This window comes from Neopsephotus bourkii, unplaced genomic scaffold (genome assembly GCF_033783945.1).
Source record: "Neopsephotus bourkii isolate Nb327-2 ecotype Australia unplaced genomic scaffold, CSIRO-AGI_Nbou_v1 NB_1765, whole genome shotgun sequence".
NCBI lineage: Eukaryota > Metazoa > Chordata > Aves > Psittaciformes > Psittacidae > Neopsephotus > Neopsephotus bourkii.
In genome coordinates, this window is record NW_026902239.1 from 5,036,110 (window position 1) to 5,058,238 (window position 22,129).

At 41.9% G+C, this 22,129-nt stretch overlaps 1 protein-coding gene across 6 annotated transcripts in view; it reads right to left on the reverse strand.

The window, feature by feature from the left end:
• Nucleotides 1-4,230: 4,230 nt before the first annotated feature.
• Nucleotides 4,231-22,129, reverse strand: part of MYB (MYB proto-oncogene, transcription factor) — a 28,087-nt gene continuing 10,188 nt past the window's right edge. For 3 of the 6 annotated variants that reach the window (XM_061378111.1, XM_061378112.1, XM_061378110.1), the window contains 8 exons: nucleotides 20,625-20,882; nucleotides 19,211-19,366; nucleotides 17,449-17,591; nucleotides 16,948-17,062; nucleotides 16,737-16,862; nucleotides 15,948-16,058; nucleotides 15,199-15,306; nucleotides 4,231-5,677 (listed from right to left, as the gene is read on the reverse strand). In XM_061378111.1, coding sequence (XP_061234095.1) covers nucleotides 5,561-5,677; nucleotides 15,199-15,306; nucleotides 15,948-16,058; nucleotides 16,737-16,862; nucleotides 16,948-17,062; nucleotides 17,449-17,591; nucleotides 19,211-19,366; nucleotides 20,625-20,882 — 1,134 coding nt within the window. In that variant the 3' untranslated portion in view covers nucleotides 4,231-5,560. The remainder of the gene's footprint in view (nucleotides 5,678-15,198; nucleotides 15,307-15,947; nucleotides 16,059-16,736; nucleotides 16,863-16,947; nucleotides 17,063-17,448; nucleotides 17,592-19,210; nucleotides 19,367-20,624; nucleotides 20,883-22,129) is intronic. The other 3 variants (XM_061378116.1, XM_061378114.1, XM_061378113.1) reach the window with 1 other exon arrangement.

Here is a 22,129-nt window from a genome sequence, read left to right on the forward strand (position 1 = left end):
GGGTTTGAGCCATGCCCCATAAGGGCTGTGTGCCTTGGTGGAATGGAGCTGAGCCTGCCAGAAAGAGCTACAGGGGCAGAAGAGATGGCCAGGAGGATGAGCAGAGCAGAAAAGAAAAGTATAATCTCTTTCCTATGTTATTTCACAGAAATATCTTTTAGGCCTTTGGCCAGCAAAACATGGCTGTTTCTCTACTGAATTCTTAGGTGCAGCAAGGCTTGGCTGGGCAGGCAGGAGCTATAACCCCGTGCAGATTTTCATTTCCCTGTTGGCAGTACAGGATAGCAGTGCCTTTATCTGCACAGGAAGGCTGAGCCGGCGCCTCTGAGGTCTCGCCTTGAGCTCGTAGGAACACAGATACCAAAACCCCATCACTTAAATAGTCAGGGCCTCCCTTCACCTTCAGATAACTCCTATGCTGATGTACGCTGATGAGAGAGTTAATGAAACATTAGAGGCAGCAGGGAGAGAGGCGCAGGCAGGAAAGCACACCTGCAGGCACCCTTTCAAGACTCTCTCAGGGCTGACTTTATTGGGAGGGCCATAGCAGGCTTGCAGCTGGGCTGGCAGGAACTGGGAGATGCAGAGGTGGTCTCTATGGTTAGTGTAGAAATCTGTTTGGGGAGAGCTTCCTGAAACTTTCTTCTTCTTCGCTGTTTGCGAGGACTTCTCTGACAGATGTGCACGTGGAGCCTGTCTTGGAGCTGTAGCGATGAATAGTTATTTAATCAAGTAGTAAGTTATTTGCCCATGAAATGAAATTTCCTTGGGGGTAAGTCTAGCTAGGCTGTAGGTGTGGATCTGTGCAGGCTGAGAAGCAGAGGCTTTGTAAAAAAAATAAAAATCATCAGTTGTTCTGATGCTCAAATGAACTGGAAAAATACCTTGAAGAAATGTCATGAATCAAGTGGAATTGTAATAAAAACAACAGCAACCTGATCACAAATAATTTATGGAAAAATAATAGCAGAGCAAATAGATTTTACAGCCTTTAACAATGAGCTGTATAGCTAATGCCAGCTTGCAAACATGGCTGAAAGCAGAATTTGGACCTCTGTGGTTTATCTTCATTAATACTTGAATCAGTCACCGAGAGAAAAATGTCACCAACAAGTTCATGCCAGTAGGAAGGTCGTCAGTGAAAACTGCTGAGGCATTGAAGTCAAGTTTAAAGAAAAGAGGCAAAGGGAACAAGTGCATTTGGTCAGGAAATAACAACTTTTTGAATTAAGACATCAACCTGGTGATTGAAGGATGTGGATAGTGTCTTTCCTTGGCCATCTAGGCAAAACGCCACCATTGCTCCTGAGTCAAAGACTGGGCTATTGACTGACTTCACCTGTGCTGTGGAACAAGCTGACAAGCAAGACGCAGACCAGCGCCTCAAAATCATTCTTTTCTGAACCAAAGCATTTTTCACATTTTTTTTTAATAAAACAAAAACAACAACAAAACCCCCAACATTTAAAATAGATTTCGAGGAAAAGGGTTTTTTTCTTCTGTCCTTTGCATCACCCCTATACCAAATCAAGGCTGAGCTAGAAATACAGTCAAATGCAGCAGGAGTAAGAGGAGGTGATTATTCTGATGCTCCAGTCACTACCCCGCAAAAGCACCCTTTGCTTACGTGACTGACTGTGTGGGCTTGAGGGAGAGCTGATCGTCATTGACTCAGCTGGCCTGGATAAGGATCAAGATTGCAAATACTGAGAAAAAACAGCTGGGTTTTTTTTTTAAGGATCACTCTGTGCTACAGAATATTCAGAGCTCTGCTCTGTTCTTTACCCTCAGCAGACTTTTCTTTTTGGCTCCCAGCTACAAAGTCTGGCTCTTTCATTCAGCTGTAATGATTTTTCCCAAAGTGCCAGTCCAAGCTCTGGCGCATTTTCAGTTTAAGCTTATTGCTGTCATATATGTCAGACCTGTGGGAGTTGAACACCAGGGACTGCATAGAGAGCTGGAGAATTGCAAGGAATAGCTGGGAAACACCTCACACTCTGGTATTTTCCTTTATTTTTGAGCTGGCTCCTTTGCCTCTTCATTTTTAATTAGTGGCACATGCTGAAATGATAATTTAAATTCTTTTCAGAAATCAAAAGAATTCCCACTGACAACATTATTAAGTTATAATTACAGCAAAGAAAAAGGTTAATAGGGATTTGAGCCAAATATCTACTCTCCATTAAACGAGAACTTGACTGAACCTGTTTTCCCTTCATTTTGGTAGGTTACTCTAGGTTTTATTGGGTCCGGCATGGCTATACACCTGTGCAAAGGTCCACTGACAGGTTAAATGGCCATCACCAAGACCATCTCTATGGATCTGTCTTGGGATAGATCTTGACTGATTTATGCTCAGGCTGGAATTTGACAGATAGAACTTCTCTTGGATCTCTGAAAGAAAGGTGTGTATTTCAGGGAGTAAGCAGCGCATGGTCAAGTGTGAATATTGTCTGAGAAGGATATGTAGGAGGTGGCACTTTGTTGCAAAGGGAACTTAAAGAGTTGGTGGGGGAAAAATAATTAGGTTCCTGAGCTACAGCATTCAAACAAAGCCTCTTCCTTTGCTCATGCTGAGCACCACATGCATGTAGAAACATATGCAAATCAGCTTTAATCTACTGAGTGTTTTGCATTTTCAACAAAACGAGGAGGGAAAAAACCTTTTCCTCTGTTACCTCTAAAAGTGCCCATCAACAAGACAACTAGTGCAGTGGGCTTGCTTGTTAAAAATGAGTTTTAAAACAAGGGAAGTTGTAAGGAAACAAACCCAGCCCTTATTCTGGGCACCTGCAGGGTGAGCTTCCATGTTTCCCGGCACTGCTCCTCACTGGGTGCTAGATAATGATCTGTTTAAAGTCAGTCATGCTTGCTGCAGTTACAGCTGGAGCCCTACAAGGCAAGAGCTTTGCCTTGAAGACCTGTTGTAAGCTGGGTGTTTCTTTTTCCTTTTTTACTTCTTTTAAACTGCAACGCGTTGCTTAAGCTGTGGCGTGCCTCACATGCAGACCTTTCCCTCTTCCCAAGCTGCACACCATGAAGTCCTGCAGTCCTCCCTCACATCTTGCACAAGCGTTCTTATGGGGTGGGCCCGCAGCCTCTGCACAGGCAAGTGCTCCCACAGACTTCCCCTTCTCTGTAATCCATACCCAGCACAGGGGTCCTGCCTGCGGGAAATGCTGCAAAACTTCCTCAGGGCTGGTTCTCCCCCAGCATTTGGTGACAGCCCAAACCACATGGGGGGATAGATGGGAAACAGGCAAAACTCGGAGGGGGTTGCTGCAAGCACCAGTCCCTTCCCAGGCTGAAAATCACAAGTGCACAAGAAGGGACCTTGCACAGGGTAAAAAAGGCCATTTTGCTCCTCCTTTTCTGTGCGCTGTATGGCATGCAGGCCAGCAGGAAGCTTCAGCTAGGAGGACTAGGCAGCTTGCTGGGGAATGAGCAAGAAAGGACTGCAAGGCATCTTTGGGGTCTCTCAGCCCATACATGGCTACACACACACACACACACACACACACACACACACACTTGGAAATAGCCATTACTCCCTTCAGGGAGCTGAAGTCTGCTCTCAAGTGTATCGGTCTGATTGCTTCAACTTAAATTTCAGCTAATTATTTACTTTCAAGCTATGAAATAAAATGCAATTTTTTTTCCACCAGGTTGCACTTTTTTTTTCCGGGAGTGGGTGGGTGGGGTGGGAGTGAGGGGGAATTAGCAATTGCTTTTACTCTCCAGCATTCCCAGTGCTGAATGTTCTCAGCCTTTACACTGTGTGAGGCTCTACAGGTCTACCCAATTATTTGCAGCGCAGTGTAATGCACTGGAGTTTCAAAATATATTCCTACCTTTGGTTTCTTAAGATAAGTGTAAAAAACTCTGTTCTACAGGATCGGAACTCCACAATATTTTTCTCTTATTCAAGTGATTCTTGATCTGGTGGTCTCAGATGAAGAAATAAATTAGCCGGCCGTTTTGCACAGCCTCCCACCAGCTGCAGCTGATCTGGACTTCGGTGCCACTGGAGACTTGCCTCAAGTCCACAACATTCTCAATACTTCCTGTTTTGTGCTGTGCTCCTTCCACTTCCTTAATGATCAGTGAGAACTATGGTGTGAAAAACTATTCCTTACTTACCTAAGTGTGCTGGAAAGAATTGTCTTTATTGTTGCCTATAACACCACTGCCAAAACACTAGAGGCAAACAAGATTTGAAGACCATGTGGGTTTAAGTAAAAAAGAACACACTTTATTTATCTACAAGGCAGTACATTTTCGTATAAAAAATTAAGTGCAGGTGAAGCCGCACTGAATGCTTTTAAGGCAGCAAAGAAAGAGGCTGTTATAAAAAAACCCAAACAATAAAAAAATAAAATAAAATCAGTGTTTTGCCATATTAGTAAAGATTTGGTATGGCAGTACATAGAACCATGTATTTCTAAGAACCTGATTCAGTATACAAGACCCAAGCTAGGGAACAGTTAGCTAGACATGAAACAAAACAGACAACACGAACACAACAGCGATCTCCCAAGTGTATGAAGGTGCAATGCATGCTGTTACAAACCAATGAGAAACAAAACAGCACATCTAGACAAAAAAAAGAAAAGAAAATCTCCCAGGAACAGTGTTCAAAAATATTGCTTATAAAAAAACAAGAGGGGAAAAATATAAATGATGTAAAAAAATTAAAATAAAAAGATCTGAAATGCTAGTGCATAGTCAATTAGCTAACATCAACATTTGTTTTCTTTCCATACAAAGCTCTACTCCTTTTACACTAGCAGCATGTCTACACACTAAGGTCTGTAGCAGCAAAACACAGTATTCATTTGGCATTTACAAAATTAAATTACTGAATAAAAAATATAATTTTTCTCATAAATCTATGTTTCATACAGTAATATTTTTTCAAGCAAGCTAATTACCCTCCCAGACAGAAACACACAATGAATAATGGTCTAGAACCATAACAGAAAAGAGAATTTCAAGAGGCATGGATGTTTGAGCATTCATGATCTTGATCAGTTTTCCCCCTTTGCACAGACTAGCGTTTGTAGTAATGCTTTTCACTTCAGTACTTTTATACCAATGCATTTTGTTCAGTGATTTAAAGTACATCTGTTTGAGTACCTGCTCTTTTATTATAAAAAATTAAAAAAGAACCAAACAAACCCCCACCCCTGGCTAGCACATCACTGAAATAACAATACTGGTGTATTAGGTCTGCTTGATCTCCAGAAGTACAAGAAAACTATCATTATTATAAGTCTGCACTTAAGATCATTAATTACTGATTCAAACTTAATACCTAATAATTTAGGCAAGTATCATTAAAAAAAAACAAAACAAAACAATCCTCTTAAGTTGGGTGAAATCCAACAAGAATATACATGCTGAGTGACTAAATGCACTTTGTGCTGCTCCCAACTGTTGTACCACAACAAAGATAGGTTCTTCTCCCATTCATGAAAAGTTTTCATGCAGAGGAACAGGAATTTCCCATTGGAGGCGAAGTGTTCTCAAAACTATAATGCTTGTCTGTCCGTTGACCCTTTCACATCACCAGAGTCCGGGTGGGGAAGGCGGTCATGTACTTGCGTGCCTGATCCGTCAGGGCCATCTGATCCTCTATCTTCCCACAGGACGCTGACTCCCAGGCGTTGTTCAGATGCTGAATGAGAAAGCAGGCAGAGAGGTTTGGGGTGAACATCATGTGATTTATTTACAGCCTTAGCTGAAGCCATGCCTGCTCATGATTAAACTGCATGAACAGTACACGATGTTGTCCCGTCTCTAGAGAAATTGAATTCTCAACCCAACAGCAACTTCTCAGTTAGCGACCAGAGGGGTGGGCAGATCTGATGACCTGCAGAGCGGTACACCATAGGAGCCAGGATCCAAACCTCCCCACTTTCCTCTTAAGTAGTGGCTGCTCTACAAGTCTCTATCTACAGCCTTGCCTTTCAGGTGGACTTTACACTCAACAGCACAGACAGTCTAAAGCCCACAGTTATAATATTCAGTGCTATGACCACAAAGAAATTCCTGCCGAACCTCCATTCTAGAAATACAGCTGCTCTGCCCCTGTGTTCCCTGGACCAACCTGACAACCTTGACAGCCTGCCCACAGCTAGCAAAAAGTCCCATGCTAGAAGCTGCTTTCACCTGTGAGCAGCGATTAGCACATACTCATTTGCAGAGCTCCTCTGGCAAAGGAGAAGGGGAGAACATGGCTCTCAGCAGAAACAGCATTTTTAATTATCATGTAAGCCATTTCACTTCTTGTGGTATTTATGGAGGTTACAGACACCATTTAGTATAATGTTAAAGTGAGATAAACATATCTGCAGAGGGCTGTGCACTCTGTATTTATTTACTCACTACACATGTGAGATGTTTCTCATTGCCTTGAGCTATAAACAGTAATGAAATTTCAAAGCTCCTGGAATTTACCAGTAACATACACATTTACACATGCTTTTATTTCTATTGAACTTCTTTACTTACTCAAGTGTGTCTGCCTTTACACATTGCCATATTCCCTAAGCCCTGAATAAAAACTCTTATCATTATACAGAGCTACTGTCTGAACACCCTGCATTCCAGAAAGGTGCTCCATGGAAAGCTGCCTACCATTAAGTAGAACCCAGTACTGTTGAATATTGATGAAGTCTATGCTCAAGATCCAAGAGAAACCTTTCTCTATTTTCCTCTGCTTTCAACAAGGATCATCTTTGTGATTCAAGATCTACATTGCTCAACAAGATAGCCAAAGCCTTTCCAACATCCAGGACACTGGAGAAACCATAATGAATGGATTGCAAACCATCTGCTAAGAGCAGAACCGTCCTGGTGAGCCCATGGCTCTTTATGCTGCTCCTTCTAGTTGCTAACTTTGCAAAATGATCCTTACATTATTCACCAGGCTAAATGTTTAGAGAATGCTCTTCTGATTGTAGACAGTGTTATCTGAGGCATACGGATAGTAAAAGGCTGGGCAACATATGAAATACAGATAATTTCTCACACCATGCCCTAATCAGGGCACTGGTACAAACACAGGGACCGAGGTTCCCTGCCTTGGAGGGCTTACAGCCTAAAATGGATAAACCCAGTGAATAAGCAAGCAGTGTAGCCAAGATGAGAGCATACATGTTAGTTCCCTGTAAACTTCTGGTGGGATTCCCTAGACACAACTTTCTGTTCTCTGTAGACAAGCTCCAAATGTTGTCTCTGCTGTTGATGCCTTTCTGCAGGCAGAACTCTGCTGAGCTTCACTGGGAGTTCCCTGAGTGGAGAACCAGGTCAGGCCTCGAATCACTAAGTTTTTGCAGCTCTTTGTGGGACAGCACATCTGTGAAGTGAAAAAACACACCATACACCTCTTTGCCAGAGTGGTTCAACCTAGGCTGGCTGCATACCTTGTGCTGTGGCTGCGCCTAGGGCACATGCCGCAGCCAAAATGCAGGTGTGACATACTTTCTGCATGCCACAGACATGCATGCGACATGCCGTGGCTTCTTTCATATTTTGGTTAAACATCTTCCAGAGTAGCTTTTTCAAAGGCACCTACATCAGCTGGGAACCTACAGCCTCCTATTGATCCTCAGTGGGACTCTGTCACCTGTGAGTATTTTACCCTATTACTTTAGAGGTATTTGCATCAGGGACCAAATTACGCCTGGTACAATGCCGTCAGTTTTACTTAGAAGCCAGATTTGCTCTCTACACCTCAAAAGCAGTTAATAGTTCCAGAATATCCATCATTTCAAAGGACAAAACCATGTCCAAATGGTATTTCCCTGTGATCCCCCGAAGCTTCAATGTACTGGTCTAGGAATGAGAGATCAGCAGTCCCTTAAATAACTGACAGTATGTAAGGGAAAGTCCATCCTTTGACAAGATGTCAATTTTTAAAAAATAGAAGTAATTTCAGGCAAGGAGTGTCCCTATCTCATAAATCAGGTTTAGTCATTAGTATCTACACTGAGCTGTTTTTATTAACAGCCATGTGCTTAGAAAGGGAAAAAAAATAAATCTATATGCTGATTATCTCCAACATCTCAGCAAGCTGCTGCATGTCACTCATTCCACTGAAAATCTGGTCTTCATTTAACCTATGTCAGTGCAGCAGAAGCCTCTCAGGTAGGCAGTAACCCCCTGCCCTCCCTCCGGGTCAGCTGCCTCAGTGCCCCAGGGAGCACAGGGCAGCAGACACAGCAAACGACAGGAGGATCAGCTAGATCCCAAGACTTGAGCCTGCACAAAACAACTTACCCAAGTTTTGCCAAAGAGACAGCACAAGAGAACCTCCCTGGAGAGTTCTGACCCTTGTATTATTTTCCCAGAAATACATTACACCGTTATTTTTTCTCTTGTGACAAATTTATAAAAAGAGATTAACTTTGCAGTATCACTGAGAGTGGTGAGAGCTTTGCTCTAGTAAACAAGGCAGAATTTGATTCACAGTAAAGTAGTGTATTTTCTGAAGTAGTATATTTACTAAGAGTTTTCAATGCTATCCTGGGGAAGTCAGGTAACATTTAAGTGGGTATTTCTATTAACCATTTTCTGTCTGAAGCCTTGGCTCTCGACAGCCAACACAAAACAAAGCACAATGCCTTTGCCTTGCCTGCCTGATGAGGCACCTGTGAAAGTCATCCTGATGCGAGAGGCTTTACTTCCCTCCCTGGCAGGGAGTGCTGGGTCCCATGACCCAGGCAGAGCACCTTGCCAGGTCTTGGCTCACACAGCCATGTGATCCTTTGGTAAAAAGCGAAAAGCACAACACCTCCTTCCATGCCAGCACTGCAGCAAGTATCGACAGGGCTCTGTTACAGGACAGTGGCAGAGCCCTGAAGAGAGCAGCACTTAACAAACGTACCAAAAGAGAAAACACCCCAGCAGAAAGCTAGAGGCATAAAGGAAAACAGCGCAGAAACCCATGTCAGACCACTCCTTTTGCAGAATGTTCACTGCATCTCTTCTGTCACATTTAAAGGTCCATTATGTTTATGGAAACATAAAAACTTTGCAACTAGAATCCAAAAGGCCTGGCCCAAACCCCATCAAAACTGATGGGCATGTTTTAATTGATTCAGTGGATTCTCCCTATTTATATTCAGCCATCTAAGAGTGAGGTGTTTGTTTTGGCACCTAAATCCTCAGCCAGTGGGGAAAGAAAGGGATTTCCGCAATAGAATTCATCCCACATATAATTTTTTTAATTGCCACAAAGAGCAGGAGACTACTCTTATTTTTGCTGTCAATTAAAAGAAATTAAGCCTTTTCAGCCAGTAGTTCCACCTGCATTTTTCTCTTCCACACACAGCAGCTTTCTCTCTTTAGGTTGAAACAGGGAGTGGCTGGGAGAAGAAAGTATAGTACTATGAGTTCCCATAGGATAAAATGACAGACCCATGGTACAATTCCAGCTATGTCATTCTTCGTGGCTCTTTTTTTTTTAACCTCAGTAATCCTACAAGCACATCCTTCTCCTGGCAGTAAAACTACCTCACTTTGCTGTAATGTGCCTTCAACTGCCCTCAGGCAGATGCAAACTGTAAACAGTCAAAGCTGTAACTGGGATATCCAGTTAAAGCACTTAAATAAAAACTTGGACCATCTAGAGAAAACAGAACAGAGTAAGAGAAGACTGTGGAAAGGTGCTTTTCTAACGCAACTCGTCCTTCTGCTCTAGAACCCTGGGCTGCCTTTTCATGTGCTGTCTGCGTACCTTAAGAAAGCTCCTGCCTTACGACACCTTGAGTTGTTAACAGGTGAACACCAAAACTGAACGGTGCTGCAGTCTTGCAGTGCCAAGCTCTCAAACTGATGGAAGTGTAGTAAAAATCTTTGGGCAAAGAACTGTGCTAGAAGACACGGTGCTGCTCTGGCAGGTATCTTCAGCAACTTCAGCAAAGTTACTGGTGTTACATACGTTAATTTAGCAAGTCGTGTTGCCATTTAAAACCAAAAAAAGACAAATGTGCAAAATATTTAGAGGGCTTAGACTATTAGAAGGTATCTTAGCATGTTTTTCTACTGGAAAAAAGATGGATTTCTTGCCAGTCTTCCCTTTGATTACATGGTATGGAAAATTTACAGAACATGCCAATGAAAAGGCTTACAACAGAAAATGCAGTACTTACAAAACAGTGAAACAATCAACACCCTAAACAGAGCAAGTTCCTAGCAGAATATAGTGCATATCATGTAGAACACTATGTCTTTCTACTCTATCAGGATGAAGAACTAAGACAAATCTTTGTACTTATTAAGACCAGACAGTAAAGACTAACTAAAAACTCAAGTGACCATAAATGAATTCATTTGCTAAGGCAGAGCACTATTTCTGCTCACGTTGCTAGTTCTCCTCTGGGACATGGGAAAGCCTTCTCCTAAACACATTACTCAGAAATACAGCTTGCTAAATGTTAGAGAGTAAGATGGTCCAACTTTTCAGCTTTTATTCTAAGCCTGATACCAGAGCTGGAAAGAGCCATTTGGCAGCACTTTCAGGAGCTTAACCCTGAAGCCCTTACTCAGACAAAACTCCTGTTTGAGATGTATGAGCTTTCCAAGTAAGATTAATAGAAGAGATACAGAAAAGGGTAAGCACCTGCAACTCACATTAGGATGTTCAGTCCCTTTCTAATTTTGTCTATAAATAACTTTATTTTAATTCACTGATCAGAAGGCATAGCTGCAAATGGCTGATAGTTAAGCTGTTGCTTTTCTTCTTTCTGCCTGCTTGGGGCAGCTGTAAATCCTGACTTGTTTGGAACCCAAATTCTGCTGCCCTGGGAGGAAAACCTGCGAGGACTGACCTGTAACTTCCAAATTCCTTTTGCTCCCTCAGCTGTGCCAAGCACAACTCCTGCACACATCAGCCACTGGCAAGAGAAGGGACAACACAAGAGAGGGAAACCAACAGGGCTAAAGTGAAGGCACTTGCTGTGCAGATCTTAAACCTCCCAGGACTTGAGCATAGTATGCTTCCCCCCGTCCCTTGATTAAACATGGAGGAGTATGAGACTTTGGGACCTTCTTGCCCCAGAAAAACTGAAGGAAACTATGCTGCTGCAGGAGAGCATGCTGCCTCACCTATACTTCTTTGTCTTACAACCAGCTGCAAATGAAATTCCACATTTCACCTTTTTAAACAGAGAAAATTAAGCTTGCCGACAGCTCACAGCCTTGAAAAGGTTAACCAAGTAACTGTTTTAAAATCCTTTAGACCTACTCTTTAAAGAAAATGGTTACATAAACCGCTGAAAGTCAGGAAATTTGAGCTGAAACGTGTCAGTCTGTGGTTAAAAAATGGAAAGTGACAGGAGCTAGGGGTTGAAGAACACTCTTTAGCTTGCAGGGCTTCTACCCTGTGTTGTTTCCTTTGTTACTGGGGGAAGAAGATATCAAAGCAGCACTATTTTCTTGAAAGGTTCCATTTCATGGTGTCTTTTAATAGCCTGCAGGTTTAGGTGGATGGTCTGATTTAGCCTACTTTTCTGGCCATGGTAGGTACTCCTACTGCTCCAGAACATAATGTGAAAGAAAACATAACTTTTACATGGGAAGATCCAGAAACAGAGTTTTTTATATAGCCTCTTACAAGGCACTATTCAAGCAAATGCTCAGTACAGATCATCAGTTTGCCTCGATAAGGGAGTATGTTATCCCAAAATCTTAACTCTTGGAAAAGTTGCTAGTGAGGCAAAAATCCCCCTGCTGTGCAACTGAGTATTGCTTAAGTAACAAACATAGACCGTGTAAGAATACAGGTTGTAACTAACTCCACAAATATACAGCAGAAGTATTTGAGATCTATGCAATGGTGTGTAAGAGTAATTCCACCCCAAGGCAACACATGGGTTTGGCAAGACATCTCCTGTTCCTACCAGTAAGAGAATACCCAAGTGTGCAACTCTTGAGATTTGCCATGCAGGACAAAAAAGCTGGCTGAACCTCCACACCTTACCAGAAAGATCCTACGAGCAGCTGCCTTTACATCCAACACTCTATAGAGACTTAACGCAGGGGATCAAATGAGGATGAAGCCCTGACCTCACATGCCAGGTGATGCAACATGCTGTTCCTCCTAAGGAATGGTGATTCATATCATGCTATCTAGTATGTTCATCAACTCTTATTTACCAAGTTGCTTATGATCAGTCCTGTATCCAAAACGCAATAAGTAATCAGGCGTTTTGTGAGTGGATTACTAGCCAAGTACCTTTTTCTTTATGTAAATGCAGTGCAAATTATTAAAGCGATGAAAAACACTGTGGGCTGCTAAACATACTATCTCCCTCTTACGCAAGTTCAAATTTAAGAGAAAATGGAATTTGAAGAGCCAAGCACATAAAAAAAGATAGTTTAGTGCTCTTTCTCTTTCTGTCTTCCCTCTCCGTACACACATCCAAAGGTGCAGAGTGCTATAATTCTCACTTGGACTGAAGTCAATGAGAATTTGTGTAAGTAAGAACATTTGGATCAGGCCCAAAATATTAACAACAGCAATGTAAACATATGCAGGCACAATTAAATTTCACCCAGATGAGTTACCTTGTGTTTAATGTCTACTTGCATGGCATCAGTGGATTTAGTCCAGTGCTCATATGTGTGTGTCAGCACATGCAAACATGTAAGAGGGCGGTACACCAAACTAGAGAGTGTAGAAAGCATAGAACAAGAACATGCTAAAAACTGGTCACATACAAAATGCTACCAGTCAAAATCAAGCACAAACACTAACATTTCCAGTTGATTTGCACCCTTTAGACAGGCTCTGTCCTCTCACACACATCCATCTCCCCTGGGATGGAAGGGGAGAAGTATTAGGGGCAGAGCAGAAACAGTTTCCAGTGTGAAACAGAACCAGACTGCTTGTGGTTTCTGAGCTGTACAGGGCCAAACTCCCCTCTGGTAGGATGCCAAGCAGCCTTACCAGGGATGAAGCAGATTCTCCCTTTTAATCCTGACACTGAGCCCAAATCAGAGAGCACAGCGACTGCCAGACAATACAGCATTGCTATAAAGTCTGTACTTCATTCTGAAAAACCTGTCTGTGTCACCATCCCAGAAACCCCTAGGCTCATTCTTCATTTAAAATGACATTTCAGCTGAAACACTCAATGGTTCATTGGCAGAAAGAATAATTTCACTTTCTTCATACTGGTACACTGAGAAGCTACATACGAAGTATTCATTTTGAGGGTTCTTTACAACTGCTTTTTCTTTCAGTTCAACATGTTTTTAAACACTGAGGTGAGTTGGGAAGTCCTTTTTAACTCAGTTACTACTTAAGGATAAGTCCTCTTTATCCAAACAATGAAAATACCTGACTTTTAACATGCTTTTCCTTAGCAAAGACTGAAGAATGGGATCCCACAAATTGACTCGTGTAAACTTCCTGAACAAAACCAGCGTGAGTGAGGAGAGAAGGTTAAACAAGCCCTTTCATTTGCAGCAGCTTGTAAAGAAATTATTTTTAGATAGCAGGAAACATAACACTGTTACGCCAAAGATCAAAAGATCCTATTTTACCGGCACCTCAGATGCTTCATTTTTATTACAGGCAGAGTGCAAGCAACTACCACTAACAGGCCAATGTACAACTTGCTCTGTTTAGATACCTTAAAATGTTGACCTAAACCCAGAGAGAAGCCTGGCATTTAGCTGGGGGACATGGCCAGGTGTTGGAGTGCTGGCAAGTCAGTGGGGCTAAACACATGGGGACCCAGAGCCTCATCCCATGACACCAACTCCAGCAACCCACTACAAAACTGGAGCCCTGGGCTCCTCTGCCATGAGGTGGTCTGAATTCAGTCCCTAATCAACTGCCCTAACCCAAGGGCAGCGGATCTTCAAACCCCCTGCTTAGCCATCGGTCGTGGGGCATCTAAGAAATACAGTTCATGAGAAAGAGCAAATGAGCAAAAGGGACTGTGAGTCTTTGGCCCCTGTGGACACCCCCATGGAGCTGGGAGACAGTCCCTGCCCTCCAAAACTGCTTTTCATCAATGATTTTGCAGTGCACAATACAAACCTACTCCATGGCAAATTGTGCCAAAAGGGGATGTGTGAAAGTTATTATCTCACTTTAAAAAACCCGGCTAGGGATGCTTAATCAAAACCAGGTTTTATTCATCTGTGCCTACTGCAAATACATTCTTAATGTAAATTCTGGAAAGAGAAAGGAAAGAAAGGATTACCTATGTGAACTACCTGTCTGAAAGTCAGGAGCTATGGAGTTATAATTTCCTTATGGACAATGACTTGCCCTGGGGAATGAGACACTTCGGCTCAATTTTTGTAGCTAGGGAAAGGCTACAAAATCACTTATTCATCTAACTCAAAAATACTGGTTGTGGTGGAAGTATAATTAATCACTGTCTACATTGCTTTTCATTTTCTGAATGACTTTCTATGAGCCAAATAGAATGACAGAATGACTTTCTAAAGTCCACAAGAGTCAACAAGGAGGCTGCTAGTGACTTTGGTGGGCCTTGGATCAGGCTCTATGTAACAGCCATATTTTAGAGTACAGCAAATTTACACATTTGTTAACACTTGAGAAAAGCATAAATATGTAAAACCCAGCCTCAGATCTGGCTTAAATTACAACTTTTTCCTATTTAATTCATTTCAGAGATTCCAAAATGTGCAACTGGCTGGAAGGATTATGAGGCCCCTTCAGACCACCAGTTAAAACCACATTTCTGATGCGACCTCAGCCCACACTCAGGGAAAGGCTATCCTGGTGCTTGGCAGGATGGGCAGTACTGGCCACATCCCTGCTAGCCAGCCGGGCAGTGCCAGAATCTCTCCTTTTGCCTCAAGGCCAGTGACAACCTCTGGCCATCACCAAGCCACTCAACTCTCCTGCTCTCTAAAACAGCAGGACTACCTACAACAAGTCTATAGGAAAAAGCCTCTGGCCCACTTTAATGTTGAGTCCTACAAATTGAGCTATGGAGCCAGCTGAGTTACCATGCTCCATGCTTGGGGTTTGGCCTGTTTAGCTCCTTGGCAGAGCTATAGCCTTTGCATCCTCACACACCACGGGTACAGTGAGATCCTCAGCCACCATCATCTAAACATATCATTCTTCCATACTCAACACTTAGAATCAGTCTGTGAAAAAGCAATATTGATATACAAAGGGATTATTTATCAAAGAATGGTTACCTGCAGAGGACTACTTAGTGGTCTGTTCCTAGGTACTGCGACTGTTTTGTGAAAACTATCATCCTCTTCAGCCACAGGCATCTTTAAAATGGAGCTGGTAAGAAGATTCTGAACAGGAAAAGAAAAAAACAGAAACATTTTTCAGTCAATTCAGGAGAACAACCTGAGTTTGTACATATTAAAAGCAAACTCAGCCTTACTGCAGAGGGTGCAACACCGGGCACGGTCACAGATAGAGCGCTCAGCCCTGGGGGCAGACCTCAGCCGAGGGTCCCTAAGACTTGGTTTTGCAGGAGCATTGCCAAGTGCAAAGGTTTTTCATCCAGCAAAACACCCAAGTGCAAGGATAACAGTAAGACTGAACAGCCCTGGTGAAGCAAAGGGACTGTGCTCACACAAGCTCTCATTTGCACAAACCAAAACAGACTCTCTTTCTTTTACCAGTTTTATCTCTGTGACCTAGTCATTTCTATACACAGGTGCAGGCATCCTCCAAACGGAGACTCTTTACAAAGACTGTGGGCTGCAAAATGACTGCAACTTCTTCTACCTTCTATAGGCATTACAGTGATCATGATCAGTGCACAGGATTTTGCTTCTTGTGATTAATACAGGAAAATGATACGGGAATAATCAACAATGCCAACCTGTGAGGAATTCCATGCAAAATATTTTCTCTTTTGAATTTAAGAACAGAACAGGAATGTAAAACAGAAAAATCATTTGGTGGTATGAAAACTTGCACTTACTGGCACATCTTCCGTAGTGGATGCATGTGTGAAGAGCTGAGTGTTCAGGTTTTCTCCTTCCCAGTGACTCGAGCAGAAAAAATTTCCAGCTTTATCTGTTGGAGAATCCACCTGAAATCAGGAAAGGCACCATGATAAAAACCAGTACCTAACTGACCAGAAGGTGCTTTATCTGTCTGTTGCTTAATAAATTGAATAAATATTCTTCACAGCCCTGAATAATACATGTTTACAGTACTGTCTTTGAAAGCACCATTGCTGTTCACAGAAGAAAAAAGTTCAAGGTTCTCAAAAGAATCCCCACCTAATAAAACTTTGGATACTTGCACTCAGTGCTGTCAGTATTCAGGAGTTTAATCCCCTGGAAAGGACTGAGAATATATGTATTTTTAGAACTTTAGTGACAAAGTAAGATAATGCAATGCCCTCAAATGTTCAGGTTTCTAAGTCACTCCATGCAGCTTGGTCCCCGTAGGGTTCTTCTATATTTTTCACCAATATTAGAAAGATTCAGTCCAAATTCCTATCTAATTTTTTCTTTTTAAGTTTCAAACGAAAACTACATTAGAACGGACCAAGCAAACCCCTGCTGGAAACAGCAAAAAGACTTCTATGGAAATCAATGGGAGATGAATTAGGCATGACTAGTATACTGTATAGAACCGACACTAAGATCTTGGGGCTCACATGAAAGAAAAACAGATACAGCTATTTAACAGAAAAGATACTGGTATAAGTTTCTCAGCAAAGAGTGCTGAATTAAATTGCCTCAGGTAGTTTGAGATTTACCTCTTGTTTGATTTTCTTCAGCAAAGGGGGTCCGCTTTCATGTAGCCCAGCCACTATTGCAGATTCCTCTGACTCCTGCTTGATAACGTCCTGCAGATCTTCTACAAGATGAGTCGGAGTTTGAGGCTGAAAGGAAGAAACGTTATACCAAGTCCCAGAACATCCCTCTACACTAATATCAAAGCAACTTTTATCATTGTTTCCTTCTTACCAGCATCTTCAAAGGACCATATTTGATTTCTTGAGCTGCAAGTGCATTTTTGAATGGAGTGGGTGTTCTTGGAGAGCTCTCTAATATCGACCTCTTGATTGCTGGAGTTCTGAAACTTTAAAAAGAGGGAGAAAAACTTTAAAGGAACATGCTTGAAAATATTACCTCTTTACAGAAATACGTGCACACACGCAGTAGCTGCTTTAATACTTGGACAAATATTTTCCTGCAACCCTATTTTGCTTTTCCAGTAGAACATCTACTTAATTGTGGTAAGGTGAAATGGCTTTATTTAAAGAACTGCTGAGTGCACAGTTGTTCGGTATTAATAACCTACCTCCACAGTTATAAAGTGGAAGTTTTCTCCAAAATTAGAAAAATCAGCATGTGTTAGCAAACAACTCTGCAGGAAGCATATAGCAACCAAGCACTCTGGTTGTGTACAAACCTGAAGAAATGAACCCTCGTGAATCCGACAAGACAATGTGACAACAGACTTACACATGATTTTCCTTCTGAGCTTTGAAAGTCTGGTCCCTCTGGAACGGTGTGGTGACAGCCATCTTATGGCCACACACTGGCGTGGATGTTAGTGCAGGGTTGTCCAGGTTCACATTTTCGTGGTTGGATGAGGTGTTTAAGAACTGCAGGCAGGGAAGGGAAAAATCAACAGGAACATGCAGATTACAAGGTTGACTTGACTTCTTATGCTGATGTTACTGAACAAAAGAAAAAGAAACTATTTCCTTATAAGTGATAGGGGGTACCTGGTATGGTACCTCGTACCTGGTATGGTACACTTCCCATAAGTGATGGGGGGTACCTAGCTACATGGCAAAACAATAATCAACAGTTCGGCTGGAGCACTCAGGAAGCCAAAACGAGCACTTCTAGACAGGGAAGTTACAAAGAAAATGGCCAAAAAGTGCAAAGAGAAACACTCTCCACCACTTTCAGAACCAAATCCTAACAGCCTGATTTGGATTTTCTACAAATAAATATTATTTAATATTAAGAGCACAGAGCCCAAGTATGAACTGGGTGAAAATGATTATGGGATACTTCAGGAATAAACCCACAGAAACTAGGTTTAAATTCTACAAATATTCACGGAGGAATCTACGTGCTTTTAAGGCAGTAAATAAAGCGTTTATGACAGGAAAAAATTTCCTATCGTCTCTATCAAAACAAAGTCCTCCATTTCCACAGCATAAAATTAAAACTGCCACCTGTGATGGCTACATGGATTGTTTTGGAATGGAACAACAGAGTGAAAAGAAGGTGGCATTATTAGTCTGGAGAAAACTGCTTTTGTATATGTTCTATTCAGTAGCCTAAACCAATTTTTCCATTTCTAGTGTGTAAAAATCTGTGAGCGTAGTGGTAACCTTTATTATGAGAATTCACCGTATTCCCTTCTAGACTCAACTTGCATTGGATTAAAAAACACTTTATAAAAATACGTAAGAAAATACGGATTTCACTGGATAAATGGTATATGATGAAAATATCTCACAGGTAATGGGAGATACAGTGGGAGATAATTACAGTGCAAACTTTTACTATCCTTCATGAAACAGTGTTTCTCTGACTGCAAGGACTAAAGCCAAACCAAGGCAAAACCACCACAAACAGACAAACAAAAAAACCCAAACACTTTTAAATAGTGCTACAGCTGTGAAACAAAGCAACCATCTACAGGAATTTGGAAGTGCATGCCAGGTGATTTTAACAGGCCATTTTCCTCCTCATTCCTATTTCGCTCCACCCCATGTGGCCTGGGTTGAGGACGGCGAGCCATGATTTGAATTTTCTGGTTGTTGTCAGTTTGTCTCACAACCTGAATGCTATTTAAATGCAGTTTGGGGTTTTCTAGGTCAATGAATCATACTGTAAGTGGACAGAGATGGAAAGTATTACAAATGATCAGAAATGTTAAACTCTAGTAAGTGAAGGAGTTAACAGCAAAAGCAAAGCAAGCAAATCATATTCCCCTACAAAAATGATCCAAATAAAAACCAAACAACCCAAAACCCCAAAACAACCCAAGCCTCAGACTAAATTAAAAGAGAATCAACAGTTAGCTTGCTAATGATCTAACGTCAGCAGTGAGGACTAAGAGCAGTGAGAAGATTCAAACATGGAGTGAAATCAACAAGTGCAACAGTAATTAGTCATTCGTTCCAAAGGATTAGTTTCTAAATTGTTAAGGCTGGGGTGACTTTTGAGAATTAGTAACATCTGTGCAGAAGTCTTGATCTACCTGCGAGGGAGAGAAGGGCAGGCTTTTGACAGGGGAGCGCTTAGGAGGAGTTGAGCTGCTGGCGTCAGCTAGGACCAAGGTGCTACTGTGCCCACTGGCTAAGGGGCCGGAGTGCCCTCTCCTTTTGCGAAGAAGGACCCATGGAGCCGCACTGCCCTGTGAGGCAGATAAGGACTTTGGTGAGCCAGGAGAGCCCTGACTCGACACGATTTTGCTCAAGTTTGTGATGGGGTGTCCTTGAGGTCTACAAGCACTGGCCCCTCTTTGCTGAAGCTGCGCAATTTTGCCTGAGGGAGCTTTGCTAGCCGAAGTGTCTGTGTCTTCAAAGAATTCAAAACTGCTGAGATCACCCCATGATGAAGGATCCTGAAACAACGTGGGAGGCACGGAGCTATAAGACAGTGTATAGTGCCACCTCATGAAAATACAGTGCTAGGATATGCCCGTAACCAACAACAACAAAATCTTTCCCGGTTCGGTTCAGCTTGACCCTGTTTATTTGAGTAGTAACACTGTGAAGGCCTATTTGTGTTTTCAATATATACTCTGATCACATCAAACTGTCAAACAGCCTAGCAGTGTTGCTGGCAACTGAGTCACTAAAGAAACAATGAGTCAGATTATGTCCTTACTATCTACATGAGCAGGGTTTTCTGCTTGCTAGGAAGACAGTGCCTTTTGCTACCAAAAAATGTATGCCTTGGGCTCTAAATCAAGACTGGTCTCCTCCTAGACCACATGCTTGCTCTGAGTGTGCTAACTGGGATGTGATGCTGCATAAAGCAGATACCTCTGCTTCTGCTGAAGGAGGGTGCCACCAACAAACATTTCAACGTGCCATTTCTGTTGCGTCTAGTATCCCAAAGGCCACCATGAGAAAAGGCCTATGTCAATGTTAGTCAGCTACCTGGCATTTAAAATCCATGTTTCCAGTCCTTCACATATGCCAGGGGAAGCTCCTTAAACTCTGAGAAGCAGCCACTGAAGCTACAACAAAAACTTCTAGAAAATGGTGTGGACACAAGCAACCACACATAAACCTATGGCATACGTCATTTCAACTGTAAGTAGTATTTAATTGCTTAAAATTGTTCATGGTGTCTCTGATTTCATTTTAAGGAGACTCAATATCAAGAGATTGTTTCAAGCTCCTATTGTGCAGTTCGCTAAAAATCACATTCCCATATCAAGATATAGCAGGAAAGGGAGACACCCACAAAAAGCATATGCAACCACACTTGAGGGCTTCATTTATGAGCAGCCACATTTTGTTATGTCAGAAGCTAAGCTTCAGATCCTGTAGCAATTAGAAGCTACTCAGAAAAAAAATTGAAACACATTTAGGACGGTCCCCGTTCCTCTCCCCTCACGCCTTGACCAGCACAAATCCACCTGAGGCAGCAAGTCTACTTACGGAGTCTATTAACTGGAGTGTTTCTGCAAATTCTAAGAGATTCTTAACATTATCCAGGATGTTGCTCTGGTGAACAATCATGCACCGTGCAGGGGATGCACTTTCCTCAGGTAGGCAACCGTGATCCACTGGTGGAGATGGAGTACAGTGGTGATGTTCCCCCAAACAGGAAACAGGTGCATTGTCACCACTGCTCCTAGTACTGTCAGCAATTGTGGTGCTGTGCCAGCCGGGGTAGTTTGATGTGTGGTTCTGTGTCTAAAGGAAGAAGGGAAAACAAAAAAGAAAAGCGGGGGGGGGGGAAGGCAGAAGGAACTTAGCAATGAAATTGCACAAGGTGTCAGATGCCACTGGAGGAAAGATAAAAGTAGTTGCATCATCATCTAAAAGCTTATGCCTATGAAACAATTGTCAAGATGTTTCCTTTCATCAGTGCAAGATCTCATTTTAAGTAATATCAGCATTGTATTTGTTATCCCAAAGTTTCCTCATAATTTACTTCCAGGATTATAAGTGTATCTCATTACTAACACATACTCAACTCATTCTGTATTACTCCAAAAGCTCAAAGTGTCTGCAAGTCATTTTCTGTGAGAAGCAAGAAATTGCAGGATTTCCCTACTGAGCGCTCAACACTGTAGAAGGCTAAAAGGTTTGAGAGTTAGAGTTGCTTTTGTTTGCTTATCTCCTTCTCTTCTTCTATCCCTGTCTAATGCTACAGCTTACACCAATGCAATGAAGAGGCTGTCAAATCAACGTGGTTAGGAAAGCAGAAGAACAAATTAACAGAAGTTTCTTTCCAGTGTGATCATGCAACAGAAGAAATTGCAAAACATTAACTAAAGTTAAAAAGTGGGCAAACTAACGTATCATGCATGCGTTTGTTTTTACTTTTAATTTAAATATTACCAAAAAAAAAAAAAGAAATAATCTGCTGGCTATCACCTATCTTCAAAAACAATTTTGGCATTCTTGGCTTTGGTGATGGTGTTAAGTCATTACATGAGGGTTTTCACAAGTTAACATCCAATAGCATATACAACCGAGTGTGAGACTTCAGTAATAGCCAGCATTTGCTCCACACATGCAGTTATGAATAATCTAACATTACCGGGATAAGTAAAACAAACTGTCAAACATGCATCAAGTCTGAAGCTTACAAAGTGTATAAAACACAGCTGAAGGAAAGAGTACAACAGAGAAGGAAAATCTAATATACAGGCACTACATTTTCGCTGCATGAACCATTGCACACATTCTGAAATGAAGATCCCATTGATTTCAGATCTGTGGGATCTTTTATTTTTGTACAATCTTCATGTTTCCAATATATCACACCACATTACAGAGCCCAGCCCTGCACCCACTTTGTGAAGTAAAATACCTGTGAATTGTTTGCTTTTTTTTTCCAGTTAAAGAATTTACAAAGCAAATATAGATTATATGTGCTATGTTTCATCCTTTTAAAACTGAAATATAGAGCCTTGATTAGTACTGAAGGCAGA